Here is a 27,063-nt window from a genome sequence, read left to right as displayed (position 1 = left end):
TGTGCTCAGCTCAACAGAGACAGCCATATATTTAAAATTAATCTCGGCATAAAGATTGCAGGATGATGACCACTAAAATTTTAGGGACTGGAAAACAGATGAAGCTGTTGGTTGATGTTCTGTAAAACATCTCAGGTGTAAAACATCTCAGGTGTGTAAAATATCGTCACTTCTGTACTAATCCTGAGGAATTTGTTTAGCTAAAATCGATTCTAGAATTAGATTGGGGGCCCAAAATCAATTAAGATTTGGGGACAATTTCTGAAGAAACTGGTTGTTCATACAGAGACCAATAAAGTGGCATAAGATCTCTCAAGGAATACATTTTGAGGCAATATTCCCCCCAGTGTATCCAAATTAATTTTTTTTCTACTTTTCCAGATAAGTCCATTCTAAAACTCATACTGAAAATTCAAGATTAGTATTTCCCAAGAAAGCATATCAATACATTGTAAAAATAGGAACTTTCAAAAGAACTTTGAATTTTTCTTTGCCATTGTACATCATTTATTACAAGGATGTTCTTCAAATTTAGACAGTCTCTAACATATGACTAAGTCTGAAGTCACTTTTTCTGTCAAAAGGTAAAGGGCAAATGAGTTATCAGGGCAGCTGGGTCATCAGAATTCATTCTCTTTGGACCCGATGTAGCAAAAAATATCCTCAGTCTTCCAAACAACTGAAGTCCCAAAAGGCCACAAATCCTAGCCTTGCAACAGGCCAACTTATCCAACACAAAGGTCAGCATCATTAAACAGAATAAACAAACCAATCCGAGAGCCAGAAATGACAGATCTGCCTGGGAGGGGAAGGAGTCATGCAGCTGTCTCTCTGGGCCTCCTTCACTTCCACACTTGCACAGTCCCAAACCTCTTTGCACACACCCACACTTGCTCTCCTCTGTTTCACTCCATACACATGTGCACACATATGCCTGTACAATGGATGCACGCATGGGACCAGACAAAAATCCCCTCAAAACATGGGAATCCATGAGATAGGTCATTACCAAACAGTATGGAAACAGCAGCTGATGGAACTGATCCCTTCTGATCATGTACAGACCTCTCTGGCCCTCTAGCCTTACTCCTCACTGTCTTGCAGGAAATAGTGTTTTGGTCAGGGTTAACAACAGCTTGTAGAGTGGAGAACCTGTTTCTACTTCCAGCTCTCACTACCATCTCACCAGTTTCTGCCCGTCAAGGCTGGGCTAAAACCCATTCCCATTCCTCTGCTTGCCTTCTCACCAGCTGAAAAGGCACAGGATGTGTTCCCCCCAGCCCTGGCACACAACACTCCCAGCCTGGGATCATGGTCCAGCCCACACCTCCACCTTCCATTAGTGCCCTGGAGCCAGTCGTCACCAATCCTCCTGCAGCAGCCTGAAATATGGTATTTTCTGCCGGGCTGTTGGGGTCCACTCTGGCTAGCTATAGACCCTTGCCCACATGATATTTCATAGACAAAGGTAACAGATTGAGAAGCGCTCTTCTCCACGCGGGAAACGTTTCGTTTATTCCAAGAGACACACCAAGTGGACAAACCCAAGGGAGAAAGAAGAGGGCATTCCCTGGTGGCAGGGAGCTTTTATACCCTGGGGAATGGGGACAGAGGGAGAGGTCCACAGCCAATGGGACACCAGTGAGGAGTGGTGAGGGGAGGGGTAACCCAGGGGAGAGACCACCAGGGTGGTACTGGGGTGGGTGAGGGAAAGACCATGTGATGGCGGAAAAGGATAACAAACCACCTGATATAAGCTATACAGTGCAATATAAAACTGTGCAAATTCCCAATCACCCAGTGCAAAAGAACAACTAAATAAACTAGTGCACCACAACAGCAACCAGCCCGCATGGCAGCACAAGACTAAGAAGAGGGGATGCTTCTCTCTTTTTGTGATGTTTACTCACAGCTTTCTCTACCTATCTGCAACCCAAAAATCTCTCAAACAATTAATTTTCAAGGAACCAAGGAAATAACTTAGGCACTTTGCAGCCAAGTACTTTTCACAGATGAGAGCACAGCTGTTTGCATGTTTATTTCCTTCTGTCACCACGCTGGAAATATATCCTGTGCTTAGAGTCATACTAACCTCTAATGAATTTGGTGAGGATACAGACTTAAAAAAACTACAGGCATTAGCAGCAGGCTGTGAATCCAGAAGGGAGACCTGCTTTCTCCTGTGTGTAAGTGTAACAGGGCCAAACCTCAGCTCCAACACAACATGACAATGCTGCTTGTTCCTACCAGAGTGATGCCTGTCACACACTCTCCCGAGGTGCCCAGCAGTGGCCTTGGAGCTGTGAGCTCAAGCTGCCACAGCAGGAGCTCAGCAGCAAATGTGAGCTGCCTGTGGAGAGAAGCTCCCTCTATGCAGGACCAGCCACCTGAGTTTTCTTTCACTTTTTAAAATTGCTTTTATAAGCTTTGTCTGAAAGAGATTAGGTAAAGCCCTGTTCTAGGCTGCTGTGCATGACATTTAAAATACCCGTATTGATGCAGAAATAAACCAACTGCAACATCTAAAGCTAAATGCTGTAAATAAGTAGCTGTGCAGTACGAGGAGAGGACAAATCTCAGCTGGGACTCAACAGATTCAGGTTTTGTTCTCATTTCTACCCTTGACCTGTTCAGTGACTTTGAGTAAGTCATTGCTTCCTTTCTATTTCTTTCTGGGTCAGGGATTGCCTGTCATTTTGTGTTCATAGCAGCTGGCATAAAAAGCCCCAGTTACAGTGAAGATGTCTGGACACTACTTCAATAAAACCATTTCTAAATACCTGTTAAAAAAAGAACATAGGGAACCCTTTTGCTTTCCTTGATAAAAAGGTGTCATGTTGCAATGAGAGAAAATTTCAGATGTTACATTAAGTAAATAAATATATACATGCATAACTGCATTTACACCAAACACACATATATTCAACTATGTTCCTAATTAAAATCTAGAAAACTATCTAGTTGTGAAGCTTTACTAGATTACTTCCCACCTCTGTATCTCTAAGATTCTAAAGTTTTATTGTCTCACTTCTAATAGATTTGCTATAACATACCAATAAGATTTATTTTCTAGCTTTGCATGAAACTCAGCTCTGAATGCATTTTTTTAAGCCATCGTTATACCAAGCACACGGCACAGAATTGTATTTATGTTACAATGAAACCTCATATTTTTCAGTCTGTATTTGAGAGTAGTTAACATTTTTCTATCCAAATCAATCTGCTTCTCAGCAGCCAGTGCTGAAATAGGCTTTTTTTCTAGTGTTTTCAGCATCTGTTCTGCCTTTTGTTACCTCTCTCTCCTCACTTACACATATAAATGTCCATTTATAAGCTTCCAGCTGAAATAGATGCCAAACTTAATCCAATTGCATAAATTGACAACATAAGCTGCAGAAAGTGCATCACTGCATGCCTCAAGAATTCACAGCCTCTCTTAAAACATCAGACAGAATCCCTGAAATTGTACTGGAAAGATTCAGTATTTTATTTCCACAGATGTGCAGCAAGGTTTTTGTTCTTGCTGTGGGTACTTGATTTCTGATATAAGTGTTGAGGTGTGACTTGCAAGAGCAAAGAGTTCAAGATCATTTATTTTCTAGTCTCAGTGAACAAGGAATTGATGCCCTATCTGCTAAGCAGAAGTAAGGTCAGGGAACCTTGAAAGAGAAGACAGTAGTGCTACGGATCACATTAACAAGAAATAAACAATGAAAACACTGAAAAAATAATAACAATTAAAATAAAAGTAATGGGAGCAAAGGTAATGGGAAGCTTTGAAAACCTGTTTTTGGCTAAAGCCATGGAGTTCTCTGAAAGTTCTGAGGTCTTATAAGGTAGGAAGTGTCACACTGTTTTGGATGTCTGGTCAAGCTCTGGTTCAAAAATTAGAAAGCAATAACTTAGAGATTGATTTTGATTGTTAATGTACAGACATCAACTGAGATGGGAAATTGGTTGTAAAATCTGACACCTTCTGACAGGTGGAACACACATTTAAAGTGTTTGGGTTTTGGAAGAAGGAAGCAGACAGCAGCATTGAATGACAGAAATTTTAAACATCGAGGATAAGGAAAAGAAATATTTTTTTCCTTCAGATGGTATATTTATTTTTTTCTTAATGATAAAGTTTAAAGACAAATGTATTTTAACAATGTTTTTCATCACAAGAACAAAAGGTAAGAGCAACAATTTCGAATTACTTATTCAATGAGATCATTAAAAATTCTTACCTTACAGAATTTTATTTTTTTTTAATATAAAAAAGAAATTTATAATTTGATACAGAATAGTATTAGCATTTTCAAATGCTTCTGGATTGAGAAATGGCTGCTTTTTGTTTGTCAGTTCAAGTATCTGTCTGGAAACAGCTGCAATACCTGAATTGTAATTCTAGTTGGCAGCAAGAACTGGTCACCATGTCAGAACTGTTCTGACAGAGTAAATGACTGAAGGAGGAAACCTGCAGGGAAGTAACTTTATATTTTTAGAGAGAAGTAACTTTATTTTTTTTTAGAAATGTTGGCTGAGCTTGCGTCAGTGGGGTCCCATGGGTTCCCCTGCCCACCATCCCTATCTTTAAATAAGTAACAAGCTACCTCCAGTGACAAACACTTACCCACCCATCACTGCAGCAGCACTTCTGGACCACTGATGCTTCTGCCACCAGCGAAAGTTCACAATTTGTCAGCTCGAGAGCCTGTCCTTTGCTAATGGATGACTTTTGAAATGTCTGCTCAAAGTGGAAGGTTTTATTTATTTATTCTAAAGAGGTGTACAGGCAACACACTGTTTGGACTCTGGTTCCTTATAGTAGAGTCCCCAGTATTCTTGATCATTGCTTTCCAAGTCTCCACAGGAAAAGGCAATGAGTGTGTCAGTGCCCAGCCTGCACAGCCAAGCTCTTTTTTCTCCCTTGAAGACCCCCTCAGGCCTGGCAAGAGAACCATAGTGGGCTTGCAAGGACAATACTAAAGCCACAGACTAAAGCATTCACTGGATAAGACATCACTGCCCTCCCACAGACATCCTGAGTCCTGGCCCCCCAGTGACAACCTCATCCTTTTCATCTCTTAGTAACAGAATAAATACTCCCTCCACAAAGGTGCTGTGAAGAGCAACAAAACGACACGACTGACACTTTCAGGTACAACTGTATTGTAAGTCACAGGCAAATCACTTATACCCTTGTTCAGGGAAGGCTTTGAAATCCTTTTGAGGAATGCAGTGATGACTGAGGCAAAGCGAAATATACTTAGTTAGCAAGACTCTGGGTGCAAGTTGGTGCTCCCTCTGTCACCTGTAGCAGGCAGATGAAGAAAAGGGCCTCTAAGCTAAGCCTGCTCCCTGATGGATAGAGAAATATGCACAGCTGGAGCATGCAGCTGATTTAATCTTAGGGCCCCAGAAAAAATGTGAATCTGTGATGTGGAGAGATGGTAGGAGGGAGAAGCAGGGTGGATGTACGGGTCACAGAAATGTCTGTTGCAACACCATCCTCACCAAAGACAATGCACAGTGGTAAATGATGCAGATGAACAACTCCCTGAGCTCTTACAGGGCTTTACAAACTTCCACCAAAAAGAAACTTTTTACAAGTGTACAAGTGAACCACTTATTTCATTTAAATATGTAGCCTGTATAATCAGAGTCTTTGAAGTAGGGAGACAGATGATCAGGATTTGCCTTTTGATCTTTCCAAATTGTTTTAGCAAGTAACAACTATGCCTGAAGTATTTTCTGGGAAACTTTATTAGCAACGATGTTTACAACAATCTTAGAGACCAAGGTTCTCTTAGTACTGCTGTTAAATAATCTTCCAGAAACTGAAATCTTACAAAGCAAACTTAGGGTCTACAAATAACATCATGAATTTTATGTTAATTTGATTGAAATCCCCAATCAAATCAGCTACAATTCTATTCAGTGCTCTGTACATATTCACAATAAAAATATTCTCAGGATCTTTTGGATTCACACAGATCCCAGTCTTGTTCTCTATTCATCACTTGTACCCAGCTCAAGTCAGTGGATCTTGCAAAACAACCTCTAGCCCAGAGAACAGGCTGTGAAGCAAAAAAGGACTGACTTTATCAGCAAACCAGAGACCCCCTCACACCTACAAAGGAGCAGCACAAGCTGCCTAGTTATAAGCTACAGCTGTTCCACTGATTAGCATGAGTGCAAGGATAATTTTTACCAAGGCAACTTGAAGAGGCTTCCCCTCCTTGGCGGCTGTTGTAAAGGACTGTGCTCACATTTCACATTCTGCACAACTCCTGAAATCAACAGGAACATTCATAGCCACTGCTTTTAGACAGTCCATACACAGAAAGACACTGTGGTTTTAATAAGGAAGCAGGATTTTTTTTTTTTACTTTTTGTTTTTTTGTTCTGAATACAAGGAAAACAAAATTGCTTCAGGCAATCTTCCTAGCCCACACTTATACAGCAAAAAAGGGAAAATAGCCCACTTGTAAAAACACAGTTATCACCAACACTTTATTGAGGAAAGCCTAAAACTCATTATCTGCAGTAACCGGAATGCAGGAATTATTTTAAAAGTTTGTTTTTTCCAAGCAATTTCTGGGTCAAAGAAGAAAAAAAGAACAGTCCTGGGTTCCTCCCCCAAAACAGCCTATCTGATAAATTCAATCTAATTTAATGAAAATATTTATTTATAAGACTTCAGTCTTCTTACAGCTGGAAAGTGAAATTGTATATAGGAATAATGAAAGTAATGTTAAACCTATGAGCTAACAATTCCACTGGGGTTCTTTGGTGATGTCAAATATGCTAAAATTTGCTAAGCAATTGTACACCTGAAAATGAAGTAATTTTCTATTCATTAAACATATGAAACTGGTCAGAGTTAAGAGGGAAAAATAAAATAATGGTTTACACAATTACACTTGACCCTCTAGCACCACACCATTTAATCTTACTGCTAGAAGCAGATGGGCAATAACACAAAAGAAATACATTTTTGAAATACAAAAGCCTTGTGGACAGGGGACATACTGGTACTTTCCAAGCTTCCTACTCTTGAGAAGCGTTTCAGCTTTTTATTTACTGACTGAAGCTAAAAGAAGTTACAATCACTTCTCAAAAGTCAAATGGCAGCAGCATTCAGCAGAGAGCAGCTCCTTGCCTTTACCTTGTTTTTATTCCCTCCATTATTATCACTCTCTAGATTAGAGAATATGTTTGTTTTTTTCTTTTCTCTCATCCTCTGAAATGGATTTTAAGCATCAATCCATTAGGAAAAGGCAAATCATAGAGCTGGAAGAAGTGAGGTAGTGATGTGGGCTCAAGTGTAAAAAAACCCCCCTTATTTAAGTGCATCTCACATTGCAAGTGTAGAAAGGTATGCTTCTGAAAATACACATATTGATTAGCTCAGAAGTGAAACTTTGGGAAGACATTTGTGTAGCCTGAATTTTTCAGCTTCATTTGGTGTCTACTTTGGCACCTGCAATGAAGTGCTTCTCCTGATGTCCATGCCACACCTAGAGAGAAGTGCTTCAGACAATCGCTGAAGAAGCCGCTCAGTGCAGAGAGGCCGTCAGGCAGAAGTTTTCTTCCATGAGGTGGCATGAATTCCTTGGGCCAAACTTGCATCCATGCTGCCCCATATTTTAACACATACAACTGTGGGACATGTGGACATGCTTAAATGACTGGCCAAAAAGGATCTTTTCTTCTTTCAGGAAGAAAACACACAGCTAAGGAAAACAGGGGTTCAATCTGTTTTGCTTATCAGAAAATAAAGATGAAAAATCACAATACCTACCAAGGGACTATTAACCAGAATTAAGAGAACCAGCTTAAGGGAAATGAATGGCTTGAAGCAGCAAAATTAAAAGAACAAACAACATCGATAACCAGTGGGAAAACATACCAACAGACACAATGGACTTTTAATTTCTGGTGCTGTTCAGAGCTTTTATAGAAGAAACATCTGTCTAACACAAGCCACAGACACCAAAAAACCCAAGGAAACTGGGCTTAAAACTGCACACCACTTTGGGGATAAATTTTGCCCTTCTTTTGACAAAAACAGTTTTCAATGAACCTCTCTGGAACAGCACCTATATAGAGTTTCTAATTCACCATTTCATAGTAATGTCCACACTGGTATCTTTCTGTCAAAGAAATCCATTAAAGTAGACACCAGCCTGACAGAACAAGAAGCTCAGAAAGAAACTAAACTTGTTAATGTAAACTACATGTACATCCTCTACAAAAACTGCCATTCTCTTGCTTCATAATTATCTTCTCCTTCAAGTCTTATAACAGTGATTTAAAAAAAAAAAAACTACTCAATCTTCCACACACAACTGCACCACATTTCAGATGTGACATCCACTGTTCAAAGCAAAACTGAGTATCTCCTTTTAATTACTGCACCATTTTCTGTAAAACGAGCCTGAACTTTAAAGCTCTGGTTTAGCAGACTCAAGAAGTAAATCTAGCTGCAAAACTTAAGTTAGATACATGCCTAAGTGCTCAGCTGAATCAGTTTTTCATAATACTTTCCTCCCCCTCACAGCAGAATTCATGCAATAACTTGGCTGGTCACTGACAACACAGCACTTAGACATAGGAGACAACTGTTAAACAGCTTCTCTTCCTATTAGTTCTTGAAATTAATACTTTATTACTTCATACAAGACAGTAAAAAGAATAAAAATAATCAACAACTTTTCATAAAAATTAAACCCAAATCTTATTAAAAAGTCAAACTTAAAACCAAACTAAAGAAGTACTGTATTTGCACACACTTTTAAAGGAAGATATTACAATTTTCTTTTTGATATCAACAGGCACTCTTCATTCATCTGCAAGAAACTAGGTTAGGTCTCCATAGGCCACAGTCAGAGTTATTAAGTAAGTAAATATGCCATTGCTTCTGTGCCCTCCTTTTATTTCCTTGCTTCTTCAGTCTCCTCTGACTCTCTCTCTTGATGCTCTCTTTCCCACCTCAATTCCTTCAACTCTTGTCTGTACTTCCGTTCAATGAACCGTTTCTGATGGGCCATCTGGGGAAAGTTATCTGACAAAAGGAGAAATATTTTACATTAATAAACAAACTGGTAACAGAGAAAGCCTCAGCTCGTTTTGTTTTAAACTTTGATGTTATTAGAGGTAGGGGGGAACAATGTTGTTCCCATTTTTACTCATTTATTTCTTATAATACATAGTAAACCAGGACTGTTTCATAAGACTTTGGTTTCTTCATGATTTCTTTACATCTGTTTCTCCTGCTACAAAGCACTGCTAAATCTAATATACTCACAAAAACAAAATATAAAATCCCAGTACAGCGACATGGCCAGGTATTACCTGGATTTTACATTCTGTTCCCTTAGCAACATGTGGTCGATACTGAAAAATGAATGTGAAATTACTGTAAATGCTGTCAGGGTTTTTTGTCTTGCTCTCACTCCAAAAAGTATGAGCCACTGGTTTCCAATAATGGAAACATTGCACAGATGTTTCCATTATTTTTATTATTGTTTTAGACCGTGCAGAATCAACTATATGCCCCACACTATGGCAGGGATCCTAATGGGAATGTAATAGTGCAGCAAAATGGAATGCAGTTGAGTCTGTTCCTGAAAAAGTTAATGCTTGGCTATGTACCAGAAGGCAGCCTTAGCGTAGTCTAAGAGCATGGATGAGTGAAGACTGCCTGAAACAGACTGGACAAGGCTGAGGTGATGGAGAAATAGCTGGGGAGATGGATGCTTCTGCTTTCAGGCATTTGTCCATTGGCTGATGTGTAGGTACACATTAGTACTGAGACTGCAAGAACAGCTTATGTAAGTGAACGGAATTGCTCTCACTTTAGCGCACAGCTCACAGAATGTGATGTTTTCTGCATGACCAGGGTGCTGACATCCACATGTGTCTGTGCTGTGGAGACCTGCACCCTCCAGCCAGTCAGAAAGAAAAGGGGTGGCAGAGTATGTGACAGGCTGCAGCTGGTGGTGAATCCTGCTGGGATCACACAACTCTGGGATCAGCACTGGCTACCTAACCAGTCTGAGATGAATGCAAAAGGTTACTACACTGACCTTTAAAGCCATAAATTTGGTAGATGTCTCAGCAAAGGACTGCTCTCTCTCGCTGGCTATTGAGAGAGAATTCAGCTGAGGCTTCTAAGGGTCAGGAGTACCTTGGCATCAAGCTTTTTCCTCCTTGGCACCAAGCTTTTTCCTCCTTTTTCTGGGTTCCAGGCAGCACAGATTCTCAGCTAGAGAATGCGGTGCAGAAGCCACATAAACTGCAGGAGTTTGTGATATAGCAGAATAACTTCCTACTGCTTTGTTTTATTGGCCAGTGAAATTTGTGCCCTTTATTATACATACTACAGGAATAAAAGGTTTACTCATCAGTTATTTACAACTTGAGCATAGGAGAGTATATTTATTTAAACCAGAAAGCAATCTAAACAAAATTGGTTTTAAATTGCTGCTGTTTTTAAAAGCACTATGCTTTGTTTAATGGAGTTCTGGGATATTTTGTTGTTCATGTGCCCCATAAAATGAAAATCAGATTTTCAGCAGTGCCTGTAACATGATTCTTTAAGAACTCAGCTTGGTAGCAACCTGTTCTAATATGTTTCGGATGGTAAGAAGGAAACTCATATAACAAATTCATCATGGCTATAATATAAATAGATATATGAAAACTACTTTCACTTGAAGTTAACGACTTATGCATTGAAAAGCCCAACAAACAAACCAAACCAAACAACTCTACTGCATCACCATATACATGATACAACAGGGCCCTTAAGGGCTTTGTAACCTCCATCTCAAAAGACAATTAAAACTTGACTGGAAAGGCACAGAGAAACTAACTTCAAAGTTGCCTCTGTTTTGAATTGAAGGGCAGCAGGAGCACAGACCCCTAGAGTTCTATGGTATTTAAACAAATATGTATGTCAGAACATAGCTTGGATTGATAGGCCATGAAACTCACAGCTCTCTTGAGTGGTGATACTGTCACAAGAAAATTCACTCAAAGAAAACTTCAGTAACATCTTGCAGATACTCAGCAGAGAAGGGAAGTTACATTCTTCTACTTGTCAAATCTACTGGTGCTGAGAATTATATGTTTAGTAGATGGATATAAAAACATATCTGAACTACACAGATTCATTGCCTTCTGAAATATTTAAGCTCTTGAATTTCCAGATGAAGAGATAACCTTTGACATATGAGGAACTGCATGTGTTTCCTTTGAATGAAATGCAAAAAATGGACTTCTCATGTTCTTCTCAATAGACAATTTCTGCTGCACAAAATGCTTGTAATCTATTTGCTTACAGGTCACCCACACCTGGCACCTTAACCCAACTGGCCAAAGTTATTTAATATAAGAAGCTTGCCCACACTCATTCATATCACAGACTACATTTCAATGAAGGACTGCTCTCATGCTGGCTACACAGCATGTAATCTAGAGATGTATGCACAGATTCCTGGATCTGCAGCTGATATTAGCCCTTCCTGACAGATAAATATCAATTTAAATTGTTGGGGATCTGCCTCTTAGATTTTAACCTAGTCTACTGATAATCTGGGATCAAATTTTATTTTCTAAGGTTGCACTTTCCTCCTCCCCTGAATTAAAGGGTGAGACAACCTGAGCATCAGAGACTGTGCAGTCTTATCCCACTGCATGCATAAGCATGGAAAACCTCAATGAAACTTTACTGCACAGGGTTCCCTTGAAGTTGCACCCTCCGTACCTGATCAGCTCCCGTTAACAAATACCTGTTGGGATCATATTAACTTCAACTGCTACAAAACTGTCATGAAAGTACTAAGAGAAAAACCTGCTGCTTAGAAGCTGACAGCACTTAGCATATGTGTTCTGTTCAAAACTTATCCCCCACAAAATCTGCACCTTGTCTTACTAAAGAACAAGGAAATACATTACAAATTCTCTGTTGCTCAAATATCTTACATTTTTCAAGTGCGTCCATTGCAGCTCCCATTTCTGCTTGCTGAATACTGTGAAAGCCAAACAAAAACATGTTACATGAGATCTAAGCTGTACAGAATAAACTGAAGTTTCTGACAAAGTGGAGCACTAGTCACTCTTTTGTAATGAAACTTTTTGGATAACCAGCAGCTTGTAAGTCCCAGAGTGTATGATATATCAGCCATTCCATAAATATGTGAGCAATAATACTACAGCTCCAGTAGAGTATTTCTTAACTTAGACCAGTAACAATAACAAAAATATTCCAGTCCATTCTTCACTATTTACATTTGCTTTTCTTTCAAATTCAAATAAATCAAAATAAAATCCATACATTTGCTTTTACTTGAGAGAAGAAAAAGAACAAAATCACAGATGCGTGAATGTTAAAAAAAGCAATGATATTTTTAGAATACCACACTAGATTTGATAGCATAAAATGAGGTTTTTGGGGCTCACGGTTGAAGTCTTTGAACTCTTAGAACCATTCCAAAATGGCCTAGAAGTAGTAACCTCCGGGAAAAAAAAAAAGCATAATAGTGTGGCACTCTTAACCTGCCAGTGTAAGTTGCATAGTAATCCAAGAGCAAATACCAAGATAAAAATATTATTTCCTGAAAGCTGTTCTGCAGTTACTACTCCAAAAGCCACAAATAGTTAGCATTGCCAGCCACCTTGAAGGCAAGTTCACCAAAAAAGCTTAAGATCCAAAATTAAACCAACACTGAACCCTTTAGGTATTCCTAAAGCAGAGAAGTTTGAAGAAGGCTCTTCAGCTTTCCTTTCCTACAGCAGACCATACTAACAGTCTATCTCCATGGCTAGTAATTTTGAACACCACCACACTCCAAGACAATGTGATTAATTTTTTACTATACCTTGGACCTTTACCACATCCTATTCTTTCCCCTTTGAAGTAGACAGCTACTGTGTATGTCCTGGCATGAGAAGGTCCCACTGTCTGCAGGGTCCTGAAAGAAGAAATATTTTATTAAATCAGGGAGGATTAAAACACAGAATCTGTTTGTGGCACATAGCTCATGAAGCTTTCAGTCTGGTCAATACAAATAGTGCAATTAATGCAAAGCATAGAGCGAGGGTTGAAGGATGTCTGTATAGATCACATGAACCCAGAGATTACTGGAACAGTATTTCTATCAATCACCTTTTTTACTCCAGGCTCACTCAGGAGCACCACATGAAAACTAAAACTTTATTTAACCTAAAGGCAAAAATGCAAACTGTCACATGAAGTGTTCAAACACTGTGAAAACATTTGTAATAAAGTAATAAATTATGCATAGCTGTGCAATTGCAAGTAAACACACCCATGCAATTATGTGTGCACTAGAAGTTTAGTCGCTGAGAGTTTTGCAGGTAGCAAGGTTTTACAAGGACTTTGTATTAGACAGGGTAGTTCTCTACACTGAATTATCACAGTGCAAAGAAATTTTCCATCAGCTTTGAAAAGTTAGTTTGTCACAAACCAAACTTTCCATTTGACCTAGAGTCTAAGACATACATCAACAACCATCTAAAAGGGAAAAGGTAATTCCCTAGATGTGCAATGAATTGCTTCTTTTGCAGTTTCTTACCGCTGTCCCAAATCTCTCCCCACTTTCAGATCAAGTTCTGTCTGCTACCTTGTTTCTTTTTAGAAGGAGCACAAATTTCACATCAATTTTTAAAGTATCTAACTAAAGTACTCTATCTCGCCATGCACTGTGACAAGAGCAAATAAAACCTACCCTGAATTTAAAAGCAATAGTACTGACTGTAGTGAAACAGATAACCCCAAGAAAAGGAATTTAACAAGATAATAGGAAGATAACAGCGTATTACTAGGTCTGAGCTGTACTATAAAAATCAATTTATCATCACAGCAAAACAAAACAAACATTTGGTACTTGATATTAAGTGTTTTTTACAAAAATGGGAAATTGTTTTTTATTGAATTCATCCCTCTCAGCCAAGATAAAGCCCTGAACCCTCACACAGACAGACAGAGGAGTCAGACCTGCAGAGCACTGGCTGCAGTGTTTAGGGGATGGCATTCTGCAGTGCAGTGTGTGTCACTGTCACTGAACTGCTACACTGCACTGGAAACCTTACTTCAGTACCTTTGACAGATGCACTTATACTTTCATTCTTCATATCTTTTTGATATAATAATCCCAACAACACAAGCCTTGAATTTTCATAGCCTTTATCTCTTCTTTTGGGGCTAACATTGCACCCTTTCCTACATTAATTGAATGGATATGGATGAAATATACAGCCTAAGGTTTATTATTTATTATCTTTTTGAAGCAGATATTACACTATTTAGCAACTGGAAGTGAAAAGGAAGATCTATCCCATCCAGCTTCAGGTATCTAACCAAGGTGTACAAATTGAAAGGTTCACTGCCCTGAGCTCTCTGTCATTAAACACAGGAACATTTGTCAGCTGAACCACATACACAAAATTGTCCAAAACTTGCGCTACCCTTCAGTGCCTGACTGTGGATGAGAAACAGTGACTATAATGGGCAGGTGTAACATAAGATATTATTATTTTTGCATAATAATATCAAGAAACTTCATATGTTAGTGAAAATAGAATGGAAATACCTTGACCTCATAAAAAACCAGACATTTCTTTAACTCTTTTCATTTAATACTGCCATTTCTTACATTAAAAGAAAAACATATATAGAATTATGCCAATTAAATACTCCACTCCAAAATAAAAACTCTATTTTCCCCTTACAACAGTAAAGGTAAAATACTCATAACTCTTCCCTGTAATGGCCTAAACACCTATGGCTTAGAAAACAGTATTTTAATTCTTCAGACCAAGAAAGGCTATAGGGCTTGGATAACGACAAGAAAAGCAAACTATGGGGAAAATGTAGGGTGACTGATCACATCTTGCTCCATATACAAGGAAGATTTATAATTAGCTGGTATCCACAAGAAGCCTGCTCTTACTTGTAAAGAGGAATGTCCGGCTCTTTTCCTTCTGTCCTGAGAGTCAAGCAGCACTGCTGAAGCTGAGATTTGGGATCGTTCCAATCTTGATTTAAAATAAATTCCTGTAGGAAGTCCACAAAGATGCTTTTATGATTGAGAGATTGCAGTAAGGATTTCAAATGCCACAATGTGTTAAAATACAGTGGCAGAAAAGTGGGAAACTGACTGATCTTACCTTTAGCCGTGGGAAAAAGCAAACATTCATGAAAGTATGAACATATTCCAAATCTTTATCAATATACAGGGCAGCAATAAAGGCTGAGGGAAAAAAAAGGTACTGTCACTCTTCCAAGGAGAGCATTATTGGCGTGCACTTTTAGAAACAAGTATCTCTGAGTATTTTAAAGCCATATTCAATTATGTTTCAGAGCAGTGATCTGATGAGGGTATTATCCTACATACTTGGGAAAAAATAAAAATCAAGTTGACCAAAAGATTAAGTGATTTACCCAAATACACCCAGTCATTTAAAGTGCTAGAAACAATACTCTGCTTCTAATCTCACATTTTAATCAGGAGACCATGAATACTTACAAATAAATCACTACTGGGTACCATAAAATAATTTAGATATAAATCACTCCTGTGTGCTATTTCCATTTGTTTACAGGATTTTGCAAAAGCCAAGTGGTCTCAATGGCTTGAAAATACAAGACAGGGATTAACTTTCTTTGCAGAATATTTATCACGCTTTCCATTTCATGGGAAAGAAGTCAGCACAACTTCCAAAAATCGACTAAAATTAGTTTCATTTCCATGTAGCCTTTCCTCTTGTGGATCAACCATTTTAAAAACTCCTCAAAAGCAGACAAATGAACCACAGAATATTCACCTGCTGAAGGAACTATCTGGTCTTCCAACAGTGTCAAGAACATACTAATTAAACACTGAAACTGCTGTTAAATAGCTCAGCTCAGAGTATAAGCTTCAACTTTGAAGACATGCTTTTGACCTGGTCATCTCAACCCCTCAATTTCTAAGCCTTCAACTTTCTATCTGCAATTATGCCTCCTTCATGCTTTTATACAGACTTCAAAAATCTAGGTTAGTCTTCAAAAATCTGGCTTTCAGAGGTATAGGCATAAATCATTTGGAAACCTGAACATACATTTTTAATAGCGATTTAGGGGATTTCTAATGGCTTTCTTAAACAAGCCCCAAGGAAAAGGAAGTCATTAAGTACGAAGTTATTACAACCAAATTAACTCACATTCCAAGAGATCAGCCAAAGTCTTAGTTCGAAGAGTTACAGGTCTTTTTGTCTTGTCGTTAGTGATGGCAAACTCTTGCATGCCCAGCTCTTCTGCCACCTTGGCCTGTGTCCTGTTATTCACCAAAGAACTTCTTAACAGCTGCAAAAGAAAGAAGTTCCATTCCATAGTAACAATTACCAATAACAAACTAAAAAACCTAGGAGAGCCTGGGGAGAAAAAGTTACTTTTATCCTTGAGGTTTCTCACTTCTCTCAGTTTACTGATTCAGGACAACTCAAGTGATTTATATAGAGACACACTCTCTCACTCTTTCTACTGGTGATTTTTCTTTCTGTTTCAATTCTTCTCACCAGTCTTTACTTATTCTATGGACACATTACTTCTGTGTATATGCCATGTATTTAAAATGCTTGTTTGTGTGCTTCCTTGCAATTATGTACCATTCATGAGTCCTGTACTTTCTCAGCTAATCTGCAGTTTTCTAGTTTAAGTAATACACAGTTGTATACATTTTCCCACATAAAGTGTAAGTAAACAATATTCTGGAGTCCATGGAACAGCCCCCAGTGTCCACCAAATAAATAAATAGGTGGTGACTGAAACAAGTACACAAATACACAAGATAGCTCAGTGTTTCAGAATGAGCAGATGAGGAAGCTGCTCCATTCCTTTGGCCAAAGAAAAAAATACACAGATGGACAGCCTGTATGCACTCTTTGCTCTGCAAGAAGGCAGCACAGCTGAGCCGATGCATCCCGGACACAGATCTGCCCTAACGTGTTCCATATATGACAATGTCAAGGATGTGTCATGAACATACTTAACCTTGGCTCCAGACAGATTACTTAAACATAGAGCTCTAACAAAGACACATCTTAAAGGAGTATTTTGGAATTTTAGGGAGAATTTCTGAACCTTTGGAGAGGTCAGTGTTTTTCCTGCTTGTTTGGTTTTTTTTGCTTTAGATGGAACAGTATTAAAGAAGTTACAGTTACTATAGGAGGTAGGAGTGAGAAGCAAAGAATGTCTCTCTCTTTTCCACAGTTTATGTGCAATCTAGAGTTGAGATGCTGCACACACATTTTTTCCTTTTTTTTGTCTTCCACATCACATTTGCTCAGCTTATTAGATACAAGTTATATGCTACCTGGCTCCAGCATGTCAACTGAGCTTATGAAAAATCAAGATTTATTTGCTGCACTTGATACTTCATCTCTCACAACAGATAAACAAAGAACAGTATGTTCATAATTTGTTTGTCAATGATGTATGAAGCAGATATTCATAACCTGATCTTTGTAAACCAGGCAAACTGTAGATAGTATTATTAGCTCTTTCCCTAACCTTTGTTTAAACTCATTTACTACTTGTTAATTTTCAAAATTCTTTCCTTTTATGTCCTTAAGATAAATAAACTATATTTTCCCCAGCAATATGCTAAGTACAGTATCCTAATATGTAACCTGTGAGACAGAAGTGCAGTGTCCCATGACAAAAATCTGTTTCTTGTAATGGGAGAAGAAGGATTTCTTTTGTTTTGTTTGCAGACTATTTATTTTGATGGGATCCATAATAATGATTAGTAGTATCATAAAACAAAGAGCCACATAAACACTACCCAGTGAATTAGAGGTAGAAAAAAAAGCCCAGTTATCCTCTTAGCACTGTAGTTATCAACTTGCTCTATATTAGAATTTGCATCCTCTACACGTGTGATCATGCAAGAAACTCAATTCCTCTTAGTGATACAGAGAAGACACAGACCCTGTGCTTTTCCAGCAGCTTTTTTAGAGTTGGTCTCTACACTGGTAACACACAGCCTGTGTCACTGCAGATGCTGTGATACATGATATGCTCAACTGGAGCTTGACTTTAATTACAAAGCAGTTTTTTTTCTAATTCTTCCATCTTCACCCAACGTACCACTACTCACGACTGTAGCAGAAGAATGTATCCATAACTCAGTACTGGAGAAGCTGTATCTTCCAACATTCAACAAAATGTCTGCTTCTCTTCTGGTACACTATTTGGCTACCTCAAAGTATGTAGATGAGACTATGTTCTCCTTTCTTTTTCTTAAGTATAGTTATTTTAGACATCTCTCCACAAGTAATCACTTCACACTGGGAAGCCACAGCATTGCCAGTCAAGTAGAATCGTTGACCAAAATTGCCCTCAACACACCAGACACCATTTAGTTGATGTTCTATTATTACTTCAAGTTTAAGTATGTTCTCAGATGACAGCAGAAAGAGCTTATAGTGTTTGCAGTTTCTCTTCAGATTCCACTTTATCAGCCTCCTTTCTCAGATGTCTTGTTTCATTTGTCATCAAATTTAAAAATATTTTAAGATAATTTTCTTTTTCTCTACACATGAACACGTCTCCACAGTTCAAATTTTATTTTAGGCATTGCCCGCTTCTTCGTATTTTTATGTGTTTTCAGCATCCACTCCACTCTAACTTTTCAGTTTTATCTAAAAACTGAAGTGTGCAACTTGTACTTTCCAACTCACTAATCATTACATTAAGCAACAAAAAGACATTTTAATCATTGTTCTGAGCATTTACATCCATTAACAGCAACATCCCATATCCTTCTGGTCAAATAGTTCTTGCAAGAGTTATAAGACCACGGATGCCTACATTCTTAAAAGTCATGTAGAAAGCAAAAAACCACACCAGGCTTTATATCCTCTCTCCTCAATGGTGCAGAAGAATCCATACAAATGTAACTGAAACTTAGGAAATGGTGAAGAAAAATTCAAGTAACTTTGAGTTATAACATGTACTCTTTTTTTTTCCTCTTGTAAACAGCTTTAGCCCAAAAGAATCAAGGATCATATTCTTGATAACACATTGCCTGCTAGAGACTTAGCATTGTCATGCCTTTATTGATCTGAGGAAACCACTCTAAAATTCAGCTAGTTCCTAACTTTAACTAGAAAACTTGACTCACATTACTGATATATGTATTGCTTTGCTGATCGAGTAAACTAAGAAAATTTAGTAAGCCCAAAAAAATTTGTTACTTTCAAACAAAGCCACAACTCTCCAGCTGCAGAGCTAAATGCATCAATCAGGAAAAAAACTACTTATACTATCATGTTGTGTTTAAAGTACTGTAAATTGTTGAAAGGTCCCCAAACTTAGTTGTTCAAAGCTCAGATAAGAGAGGCTAAAAGGCTATAGCAATCAATAGATGACTATAAATATATTAAAATTAAATTCAAAAGCTAGCTCAGGAAGTCCAGATTCCAGACAAGAGGAAAACCAGATTAAAATAAATTGTAAAAACTTTTTATCAGGATGTATAACCCTGCCTGTATGCATGTTCAAAAGACTAGAAGACAGGAATAAAAAAAAAAGTCATGTGATACATCTATTTAAATAAATGGTTTAAGACATCCATCTTTAAACAAGACTAGTCTTTGCCCTCAATTTCATCACTGACATCTTTAAAATTTTTGATCCATGTCACAGACTGAACAGAAATTATTGCAGTGGGCTCATAAATCACCATTTTCTATTCATTGCAGTGCTCATGACTTAAAATTAACAAAGCCTTATTAAGAGCACTGGTTGCTGAAGCTTCTTCTATTAATCAAACTCAGAACAATTCACTGGTTGTTCCAATAATTTCAGTCTCCATCCCACTCTTGCTCTTATGGAGAATATGATTGATGGCAGTCTCACCGTTAAGTGCCCTTCATGATGATCGGGGAAATGTATGAATAAATACTCTGTGGCTACCAACTGCATTATGGAGTCACCCAGGAATTCCATCCTCTGGTTGTGGCCTCTGAAAAATGAGACATCAGTGCAGCAAAATCAATAAGCACTCATGAGGAAAAAACCAAAACCAGCATGCTCACACAAATTAAAATGAAGAGTGATCTGAAAGTGAGCCTTGCTCATTTCCAAACACATTTAAGACAATTTTTCAGTGTTAATCAGGTGAGATGAAAACACAGCTCATTACTGTAGTAACACCAACTTACAGGCAAAAAGCAAATCGGGATAGCTACAAATAAATGCAATCATTAGATTACAGATCACAGACTAAATGAAGGAGAAGAGCAGTTAACATCAAATCTGTATTGGGATAAGATCTTAAACTTGTTTTAAAAAAATTAACTAAAGAATGCAATACTTCAACAGAGAAAAATGTCCAATCACAAGAAAGAAAACAATCAGGGTTTAAACTCACACAAGATCCTGGGTAACCACTGATATGAAGTTTAACGAGGGCAAGTGCCAGATTCTGTGTCTGGGACAACCCCAGTGGTGTGTATAGAGTGGGGAACAAGAGGCTGGAGAGCAGCACTGTGGAAATGGACCTGGGGGTCCTAGTCAATAGCAAGTTGAACATGAGCCCACAGTGCTCTGGCAGACAGGAGGGCCAAGTGTGTCCTGGGGGGCATCAGGCACAGCATGGCCAGCCAGGCAAGGGAGGGGATTGTCCTGCTCTGCTCTGCACTAGGGGGGGCCTCACCTCCAGTTCTGGGGGCAGTTTTGGGTGCCACAATATAAAGAGAACATTAAGCTGTTAGAGAGTGTTCAAAGGAGAGCAACTGTGATGGTGAAAGGTCTTGTGGGGAAGCCATATGAGGAGCAGCTGAGGTCACTTTGCTCAGCCTGGAGAGGACTGAGGGGAGACCTCATTGCAGAGGGGAATGGAGGGGCAGGTCTCTTCACTTTTATGACCAGAGACAGGGCTCAAGGAAACAGCATGAAGCTGAGTCAGGACAGGCTTAGGTTAGATATCAGAAAGAGGTTTTTCACCCAGAGGATGGTTTAACACTGGAAAGGCTCCCCAGAAAAGTGGTCAGAGCACCAAGCCTGTCTGAGTTAGGAAGTGTGTGGACAACACTCTCAGGCACATGGTGAGATTCCTTGGGCATCCCATGCAGGGCCAGGAGTTGGAATTGATGATCCTGATGGGCCCCCTCCAACTCAGCATATTCTATAATAATGTTTGCTTGAAAACAGGGCCTGGCAGCTTTGCAAGCAACAGCACACAAGGGCTGTGCTTGGTCCAAAGAGCATAGTTTTACTTCTTTTCTCTGCCCAAATGTACCTCCAGGTATGTTTTGCTATGGTCTCAGGAGTGATGTACAAATGTCAGTCGTGCAGAAAGCTCAAAATAAACACCAGGATAGGTCTCCAACGCCTTCTACAGTCTTTCCCAAGGTATTTGCTACTGACTACTGTCAGAGGTGGCACACTGAGCCAGGTAGGCTTGTGAACATAGCTGCTCTATTCCAGGAAATAAATGTAACATAGTTTGTTTACAAACTAGGCAATCTGGAATACTGAAGGGCCAACAGAGCTACATGAGGACTCTTGCTATGTACTCACAGAGTCAGATGGTTAAAGCCTACTGTCCTCAGAGTGAATGCACGTGCTAGAAGTCGAACATGAGTAAAGATGACTCCAATTGCCTCCTCAAACTCTGTAAGCTTTTGAAGAACTGGAGAGGTCTCAATGAGTTGCCTGTCAGTATTAGACTCCTGCAGCTGCAAGAAAAATGAAGTGTAAGTAATGACAGAACTGCTGCAGAAATTTTTGGAGAAAAGCAAGCCTTCTTTAAATCAAGGGCAAAGTATACAATGAACAAGTTCCATAGACAGCTGAACTGAGAAAACCACGTTTCCTCTGTCTTTTGGTCTTGAATAATTACCACTCAAGGAAGAGATGAGCTCTGAGGTTTGCTTCTTTAACAGCTGAGGCGTTTGAACACATCACTTGCATGTCTCTACATGTGGATGCAGTGTAGCATAATACAAACTTTCACAAAACATGTACAATTGTATATTTCTGCATTTTCTAACATTATTACATTGTTTGCAACTGAGCAACAGATTAAGAAATTGTTAGATTAGGGCTGGCAGACTACAGCACGTCAAATGAGACAAAACCCAAATAAATTTCTTCCACTTTCCTTAAGTATCAAAAATCAAGAATAAATACTTTAAATATGAAATTCAAAAGGACACACTAACACAAGAAAATTAAAATTATTGCTTTGGATCAATATCTTTTCTCATCAGTTTTTTGTCTGATGTCCTTATTGTGATGACACTGTTAAATGCCTTTATGGAGCTGGGAAATGGCTTAAGCATTTCCTCCACCCATTCTGAGCACCTCTTTGGTATAGTAATGCCTTAGAGGAGGAATTGTCCAGAAGAGGATGCCTAAAAGAAATGTAAGAATAACCACAGCTTTTTAAACTGGCATTGAGATAATTTTTGTTTTGTTGTCTGCCCCTTTTCTATTAATTGATTACATTCGATTTGTCTTTTTTCTGTATAGAGTGTTCAGGCCACACTTCCATACAGCTACATACCCTTGCACCAAAATTCCACACTTGGGTGATAATTGTCATTTTGGAGTTCAGCTGCATGTGGAGCAGAGACTGCTTTTTGCTTCATCATGCACAGCCCTTTCTATTTACCTACACAGAATTTCTTCTGCTTTTTTAACCTCCACAGTGAGTCACCCTTGCATTCTCACAACCAGAGTGCAATTCTTCAGTCTGCTGTTGTCCCTGCTACCTGAAATAATTTGGTACTGTCAACAAACTGCCACCTCACTGCTCATCCTCTTCCCTAGGCTGTCAATGAGAACAGCCTGTACTTTAGCAAAGATCCCGAGGGAAATCTGCCAGTGATCACCATTCCTTGCAAGATGTGGTCATTTCACTCCTGTTCTCCCTTTCTTATGTTTCAGCCATTCCTTTTAATCTGGTAGGGACTGACATTTTTCACTGGAGTTGCTTTTTTTTACTGCTTCTTGAAAAAAAGAAAAAAATTTTAAAAGCCTTTCCTGACTGTCTTTCCAGCAGCCCCTCAGGAAACCCAGCAGACAGTATTGTCTGCATTATCACATGCTTTTTTGTCTCCTAAAACTTCCCATACATCTGTGGGAAGATGAGGTAGGACTCATCTTTACATGTTGACTCTTTCTAGAGTCCGTATGTATCCAGATGACCACTAATTATTTTTAGACCATTTCTACAGACTTGGCTACTGCTACATACACAGAACTGAAGATCTATAACTCTGTTACCTTACCCAGAGGTTTTCTTTTTCATTGATTGGGATCTCATTTGGCATATTGTTACAGCGATTTTTAGTATTTTTTAAAAACACCATTTTTCAGGCTAGCTGTGCCAAAAGGCCAGCCCGAGCTGCCTGTGTTTCACATACTGGCAAAACCTCCTAGGATCGTTTTGGGATGTGGAAGAGAACAATTTTTATCACACAAGTCAAAGTAGTAGTAAGCAATTATAAGCTTCCTACAATGACTTGCTAATTTCTAAACAAGAGTGCAAGTCTTTGTGAAAGCAGGGATGAAAAGGTTAAAATAAAGTAAGAGAAAAGAAAGAAATTTATTGCAAGAACAATCTTCTTTGGAGCTGCGTGTGCCACCACACAGGACAGATAGTGCTGAATCTCAAAATGTTATCTTCCATTAAGAGTACTTTGTATTTATACTCAGAGGGATGTGGTTGTAAACATTCTTCACATGCACTGATTTGTTGCTGAAGATTTTGTCTGTGCATTTACTGCTCTTCTTGCAGCACCCTTGCACACTTCTGCTTGCACTGAAGACAATGAGGCACACTGCAGAGAGGCTCTGACACTTGCTCTATGTCTGCTCGAGAATTCGGTAAGGGAGAAGGGACTGGGACATCAATCTCCCAACTTCCAGTCTCATAAACTGACAGCTTGTGAACTTGTATTCTTCGATACATGGAGGATAATTTAGTCTTCAGACACTTTCACAATTTTTGTCTTTACATGGTATTAAAGTTACTGGAATCACTGAAACAACCATGCTATCATTGCATGGGCAGAAACACACAAAATCAAAATAGAATCAAATCAAAACTTCTTTGGCATTTAATTAATGTGCCTTCCTACTATTAAGGTCTCAGTCCTAATTTCAGGTTAAGAAAATATGTTCATAGATTGTTTTTGCACCCTTTTCCTTCAACTTTGAGAAAACAAACAAGAAGCTGTCAAAACATTACCTCTCATTGGATTTACTGTACAGGCACAATTATACAACAAACACGAGCCAAGGAAAGGTGAATGATTAATTCTCAGAGGCAAAAACTCACTACTTATTTAAAAACGCCAAACTAACAAATCACAAGCCAAACACAAAGGAAAACATATATATATATTCCTTTGGCTACTCTTTAGCACAATTTCTGAGATGTCATCACAATGGAAACCTATGGAAAAGCATCCCTGAAAATAAAACAGAACTGTGAAATTTATTACAGAAAGGGATACACTTACTTGGAGTGGGTGTAGTGGATAATTAAGCCATACATCCCGCAGGTCCTGCAAACATTGAGAGATGCCTTTAATGCTCAAGGGAGTCATTTAACAAATTCCACAGTACTAAATAAAATGTCATTACTTGAAATACTGAACTATTTCAGATGCTGACTCTGCTTATTGCAAATTCAATAGTGCTGGCAAACTAATTTTTAAAATCGTGTATTTGCTGTTCAAACTGCCTGTAGTTCTCCCAATTAGCTTGTGTCAAAGAGGTGGAAAAATCCTTGAACCACATAAAAACTGGTTAAAGGAAGAAAAAGATTTGTTTAAGCCTCAGGACTAACTTTATTTGCAAGTACTCCTCAGTAGCAAGTTTGACTTCTTCAAAGGAAAGGACAGAAAAAGAAAAAAAAAAATTCCACTTATTTTCCTCTATTTCACAAAGGCTTTCTTCACTACAGCCACCGAGCAGCAAATAAACAGTGAGTTACAATGGGCTTCCAAATACTTTTATTTCTAATAAGCTTGTCATTTCAAAGACTTAAAGGAAGGAAAATAATATGCAATTCATCCTCTCACCACTGCCATGTGTGCTCTCCCAGCGGTGGGTACTTTCCTTCACCTTTACACAGCACAAGTTCTAACTAACAGCCATCTAAGATACAGCCTGATCTATTCTTGCACACTGTAATTGTGCAATTGGGTAAATGCTGAATGAAACACCCTCCTATTTTTTTTCCTCCAAATATATGTTTAAAGCTTTTAGGGTAGGATGATTTAATTGATGAAACAGAATAGGTGCTCGACATGTGCATCATTCCCTCAGAGCCAAACACCTGGATCTGCAGCACCCATTTATGTTTTCAGGGCAGCACTTTGAATGGAAGCTGTCAGGTTTCCCACACCAGCCACCCTTTCCCTACCTAAGCCAAGCAACCCAAAGCACACCCGAGAAAACACCGTATTTTTTTGCCTGGATCAGTATGGCTTGCTGTCCTAATTCAATTTCCAGGAACTGCATAAAGGAGTATTTATGTTCATTTGTGATCCTTAAGTAAAACAATGGAGACGAAAGCACATCAAGTTATTTTTGAACTGGAAATCAAATCATGTAAGTACATAAATACCTTTTCATTGAAGAGCAAGCGTCCAAATAATTGTTTTGCTTCTTCTAGGCTTCCCTCTAGATAAACAGCTCCTACATGAGAGGACCAATATGTCAAAGGTCAATAATGCAATTAGCACTTAGAAAATTACTAAGCATGAGAAAGTCAAAGATCTTGGACTTCATCTCCAACACATTCATTTTTAAATGCATGCTTTCTGTAGCAACACCTATTTTTTGGAGAAATTTAAAGCACATTAAACATCAGTGTAAATCAACAGTCATAAATTGCAAAGAAAAACCAGAAATAATTATATCAGTGATAAAAAATGATACATCCAAAGAGCAAAGTTTATACAAATTAACCTCTATTTCCAGAAGTACTTTCCAGTAAACAACTAACTAGACAATTGTGCGGGTTTCAGCTGAGATAGAGTTCATTTACGTTACAGTGACTTGTATAGGGACATGTTTTCCATTTTTGCTGGACAGAGGTTGATAAAACAGAGATTCTTTTGTTATTGCTGAGTAGGGCTCACACAGAGTCAAGGCCTTTTCTGCTTTAGGTATTGCCACACTGGAGAGGAGACTAAAGGGGGCTTGGGATGTTGGGAGGAGACACAGTCAAGACAGGTGACTCAAACTGACCAAAGGGATATTCCAAACTGTATGACATCATGCTCAGTATATAAATTTCAGGGAAGAAGGAGGAAAGGGGTATGTTGGGAGTGATGGTGTCTGTCTTCCCAAGTCACCATTATGTGCGACAGGGCCCTGCTTTCCTGGAGATGGCTGAACAGCTGCCTGCCCATGGGAAGCAGTGAAATGATTTCTGTTTTGCTTTGCTTGTGTGCACAGCTTTTGTTTTCCCTATGAATCTGTCTTTATCTCAACCCATGACTTTTCCAGCTATTATCCTGATTCTCTCCTCAATCCCACTGGTGGAGGAATGAGCAAGCACTGCATGGGGCTTGGCTGCTGGCTGAGAATAAACCACAACAACATTTGCAGACGGGAAAAACCATGAAATACATTTCAATAACTAACAAACAATTACCATTTATTCTATACTTGCAACAAGATTTTACTCTGCATATAAACGATGTGTCTGGACTATTGCAAAGCTCAAGGTCTTCCTGGAGCCTCCTTCCTTATTGGTATCACAATAATTTATTGTCTGAGCTGGAAAGGGCATCTCTGTACATCTAAGTTTCTGAAGATAATGTTTGTTGTTTTTTAAACTTCACACAGAGCCCTCACTAGCTCTCTCCACATGTCCATCAGTAACAAGCTCTGCAAAACTTAACATTTTTTTGGGTGTACCTGATATACTTTATATCTGCACAGGCACTTCTTAAATTAGTATCAAGATTTTGTCCTCTAAAATGTTTTACAGGAGAACTTCTGAAAATCTCAAATTTGTTATTGTAAGCATA

At 38.7% G+C, this 27,063-nt stretch overlaps 1 protein-coding gene across 3 annotated transcripts in view; it reads right to left on the bottom strand.

Annotated features, from left to right (window-relative positions):
* Positions 1 to 6,348: 6,348 nt before the first annotated feature.
* The window catches only part of DROSHA (drosha ribonuclease III), a 74,635-nt gene continuing 53,920 nt past the window's right edge, over positions 6,349 to 27,063 (bottom strand). For all 3 annotated transcript variants that reach the window (XM_041427762.1, XM_041427763.1, XM_041427764.1), the window contains 10 exons: positions 25,650 to 25,720; positions 24,538 to 24,582; positions 21,587 to 21,744; positions 19,922 to 20,027; positions 16,222 to 16,363; positions 15,187 to 15,269; positions 14,970 to 15,073; positions 12,876 to 12,968; positions 11,980 to 12,026; positions 6,349 to 9,055 (listed from right to left, as the gene is read on the bottom strand). In XM_041427762.1, the coding sequence (XP_041283696.1) occupies positions 8,925 to 9,055; positions 11,980 to 12,026; positions 12,876 to 12,968; positions 14,970 to 15,073; positions 15,187 to 15,269; positions 16,222 to 16,363; positions 19,922 to 20,027; positions 21,587 to 21,744; positions 24,538 to 24,582; positions 25,650 to 25,720 (980 nt within the window). In that variant the 3' untranslated portion in view covers positions 6,349 to 8,924. The remainder of the gene's footprint in view (positions 9,056 to 11,979; positions 12,027 to 12,875; positions 12,969 to 14,969; positions 15,074 to 15,186; positions 15,270 to 16,221; positions 16,364 to 19,921; positions 20,028 to 21,586; positions 21,745 to 24,537; positions 24,583 to 25,649; positions 25,721 to 27,063) is intronic.

The sequence above is a fragment of the Onychostruthus taczanowskii genome, unplaced genomic scaffold (assembly GCF_017590055.1).
Source record: "Onychostruthus taczanowskii isolate IOZ18803 unplaced genomic scaffold, ASM1759005v1 scaffold119, whole genome shotgun sequence".
In the NCBI taxonomy this organism is placed as follows: Eukaryota; Metazoa; Chordata; class Aves; order Passeriformes; family Passeridae; genus Onychostruthus; species Onychostruthus taczanowskii.
The sequence above is the reverse complement of the archived record's forward strand: the minus strand, read 5'-3'. Positions and strand labels throughout refer to the sequence as shown.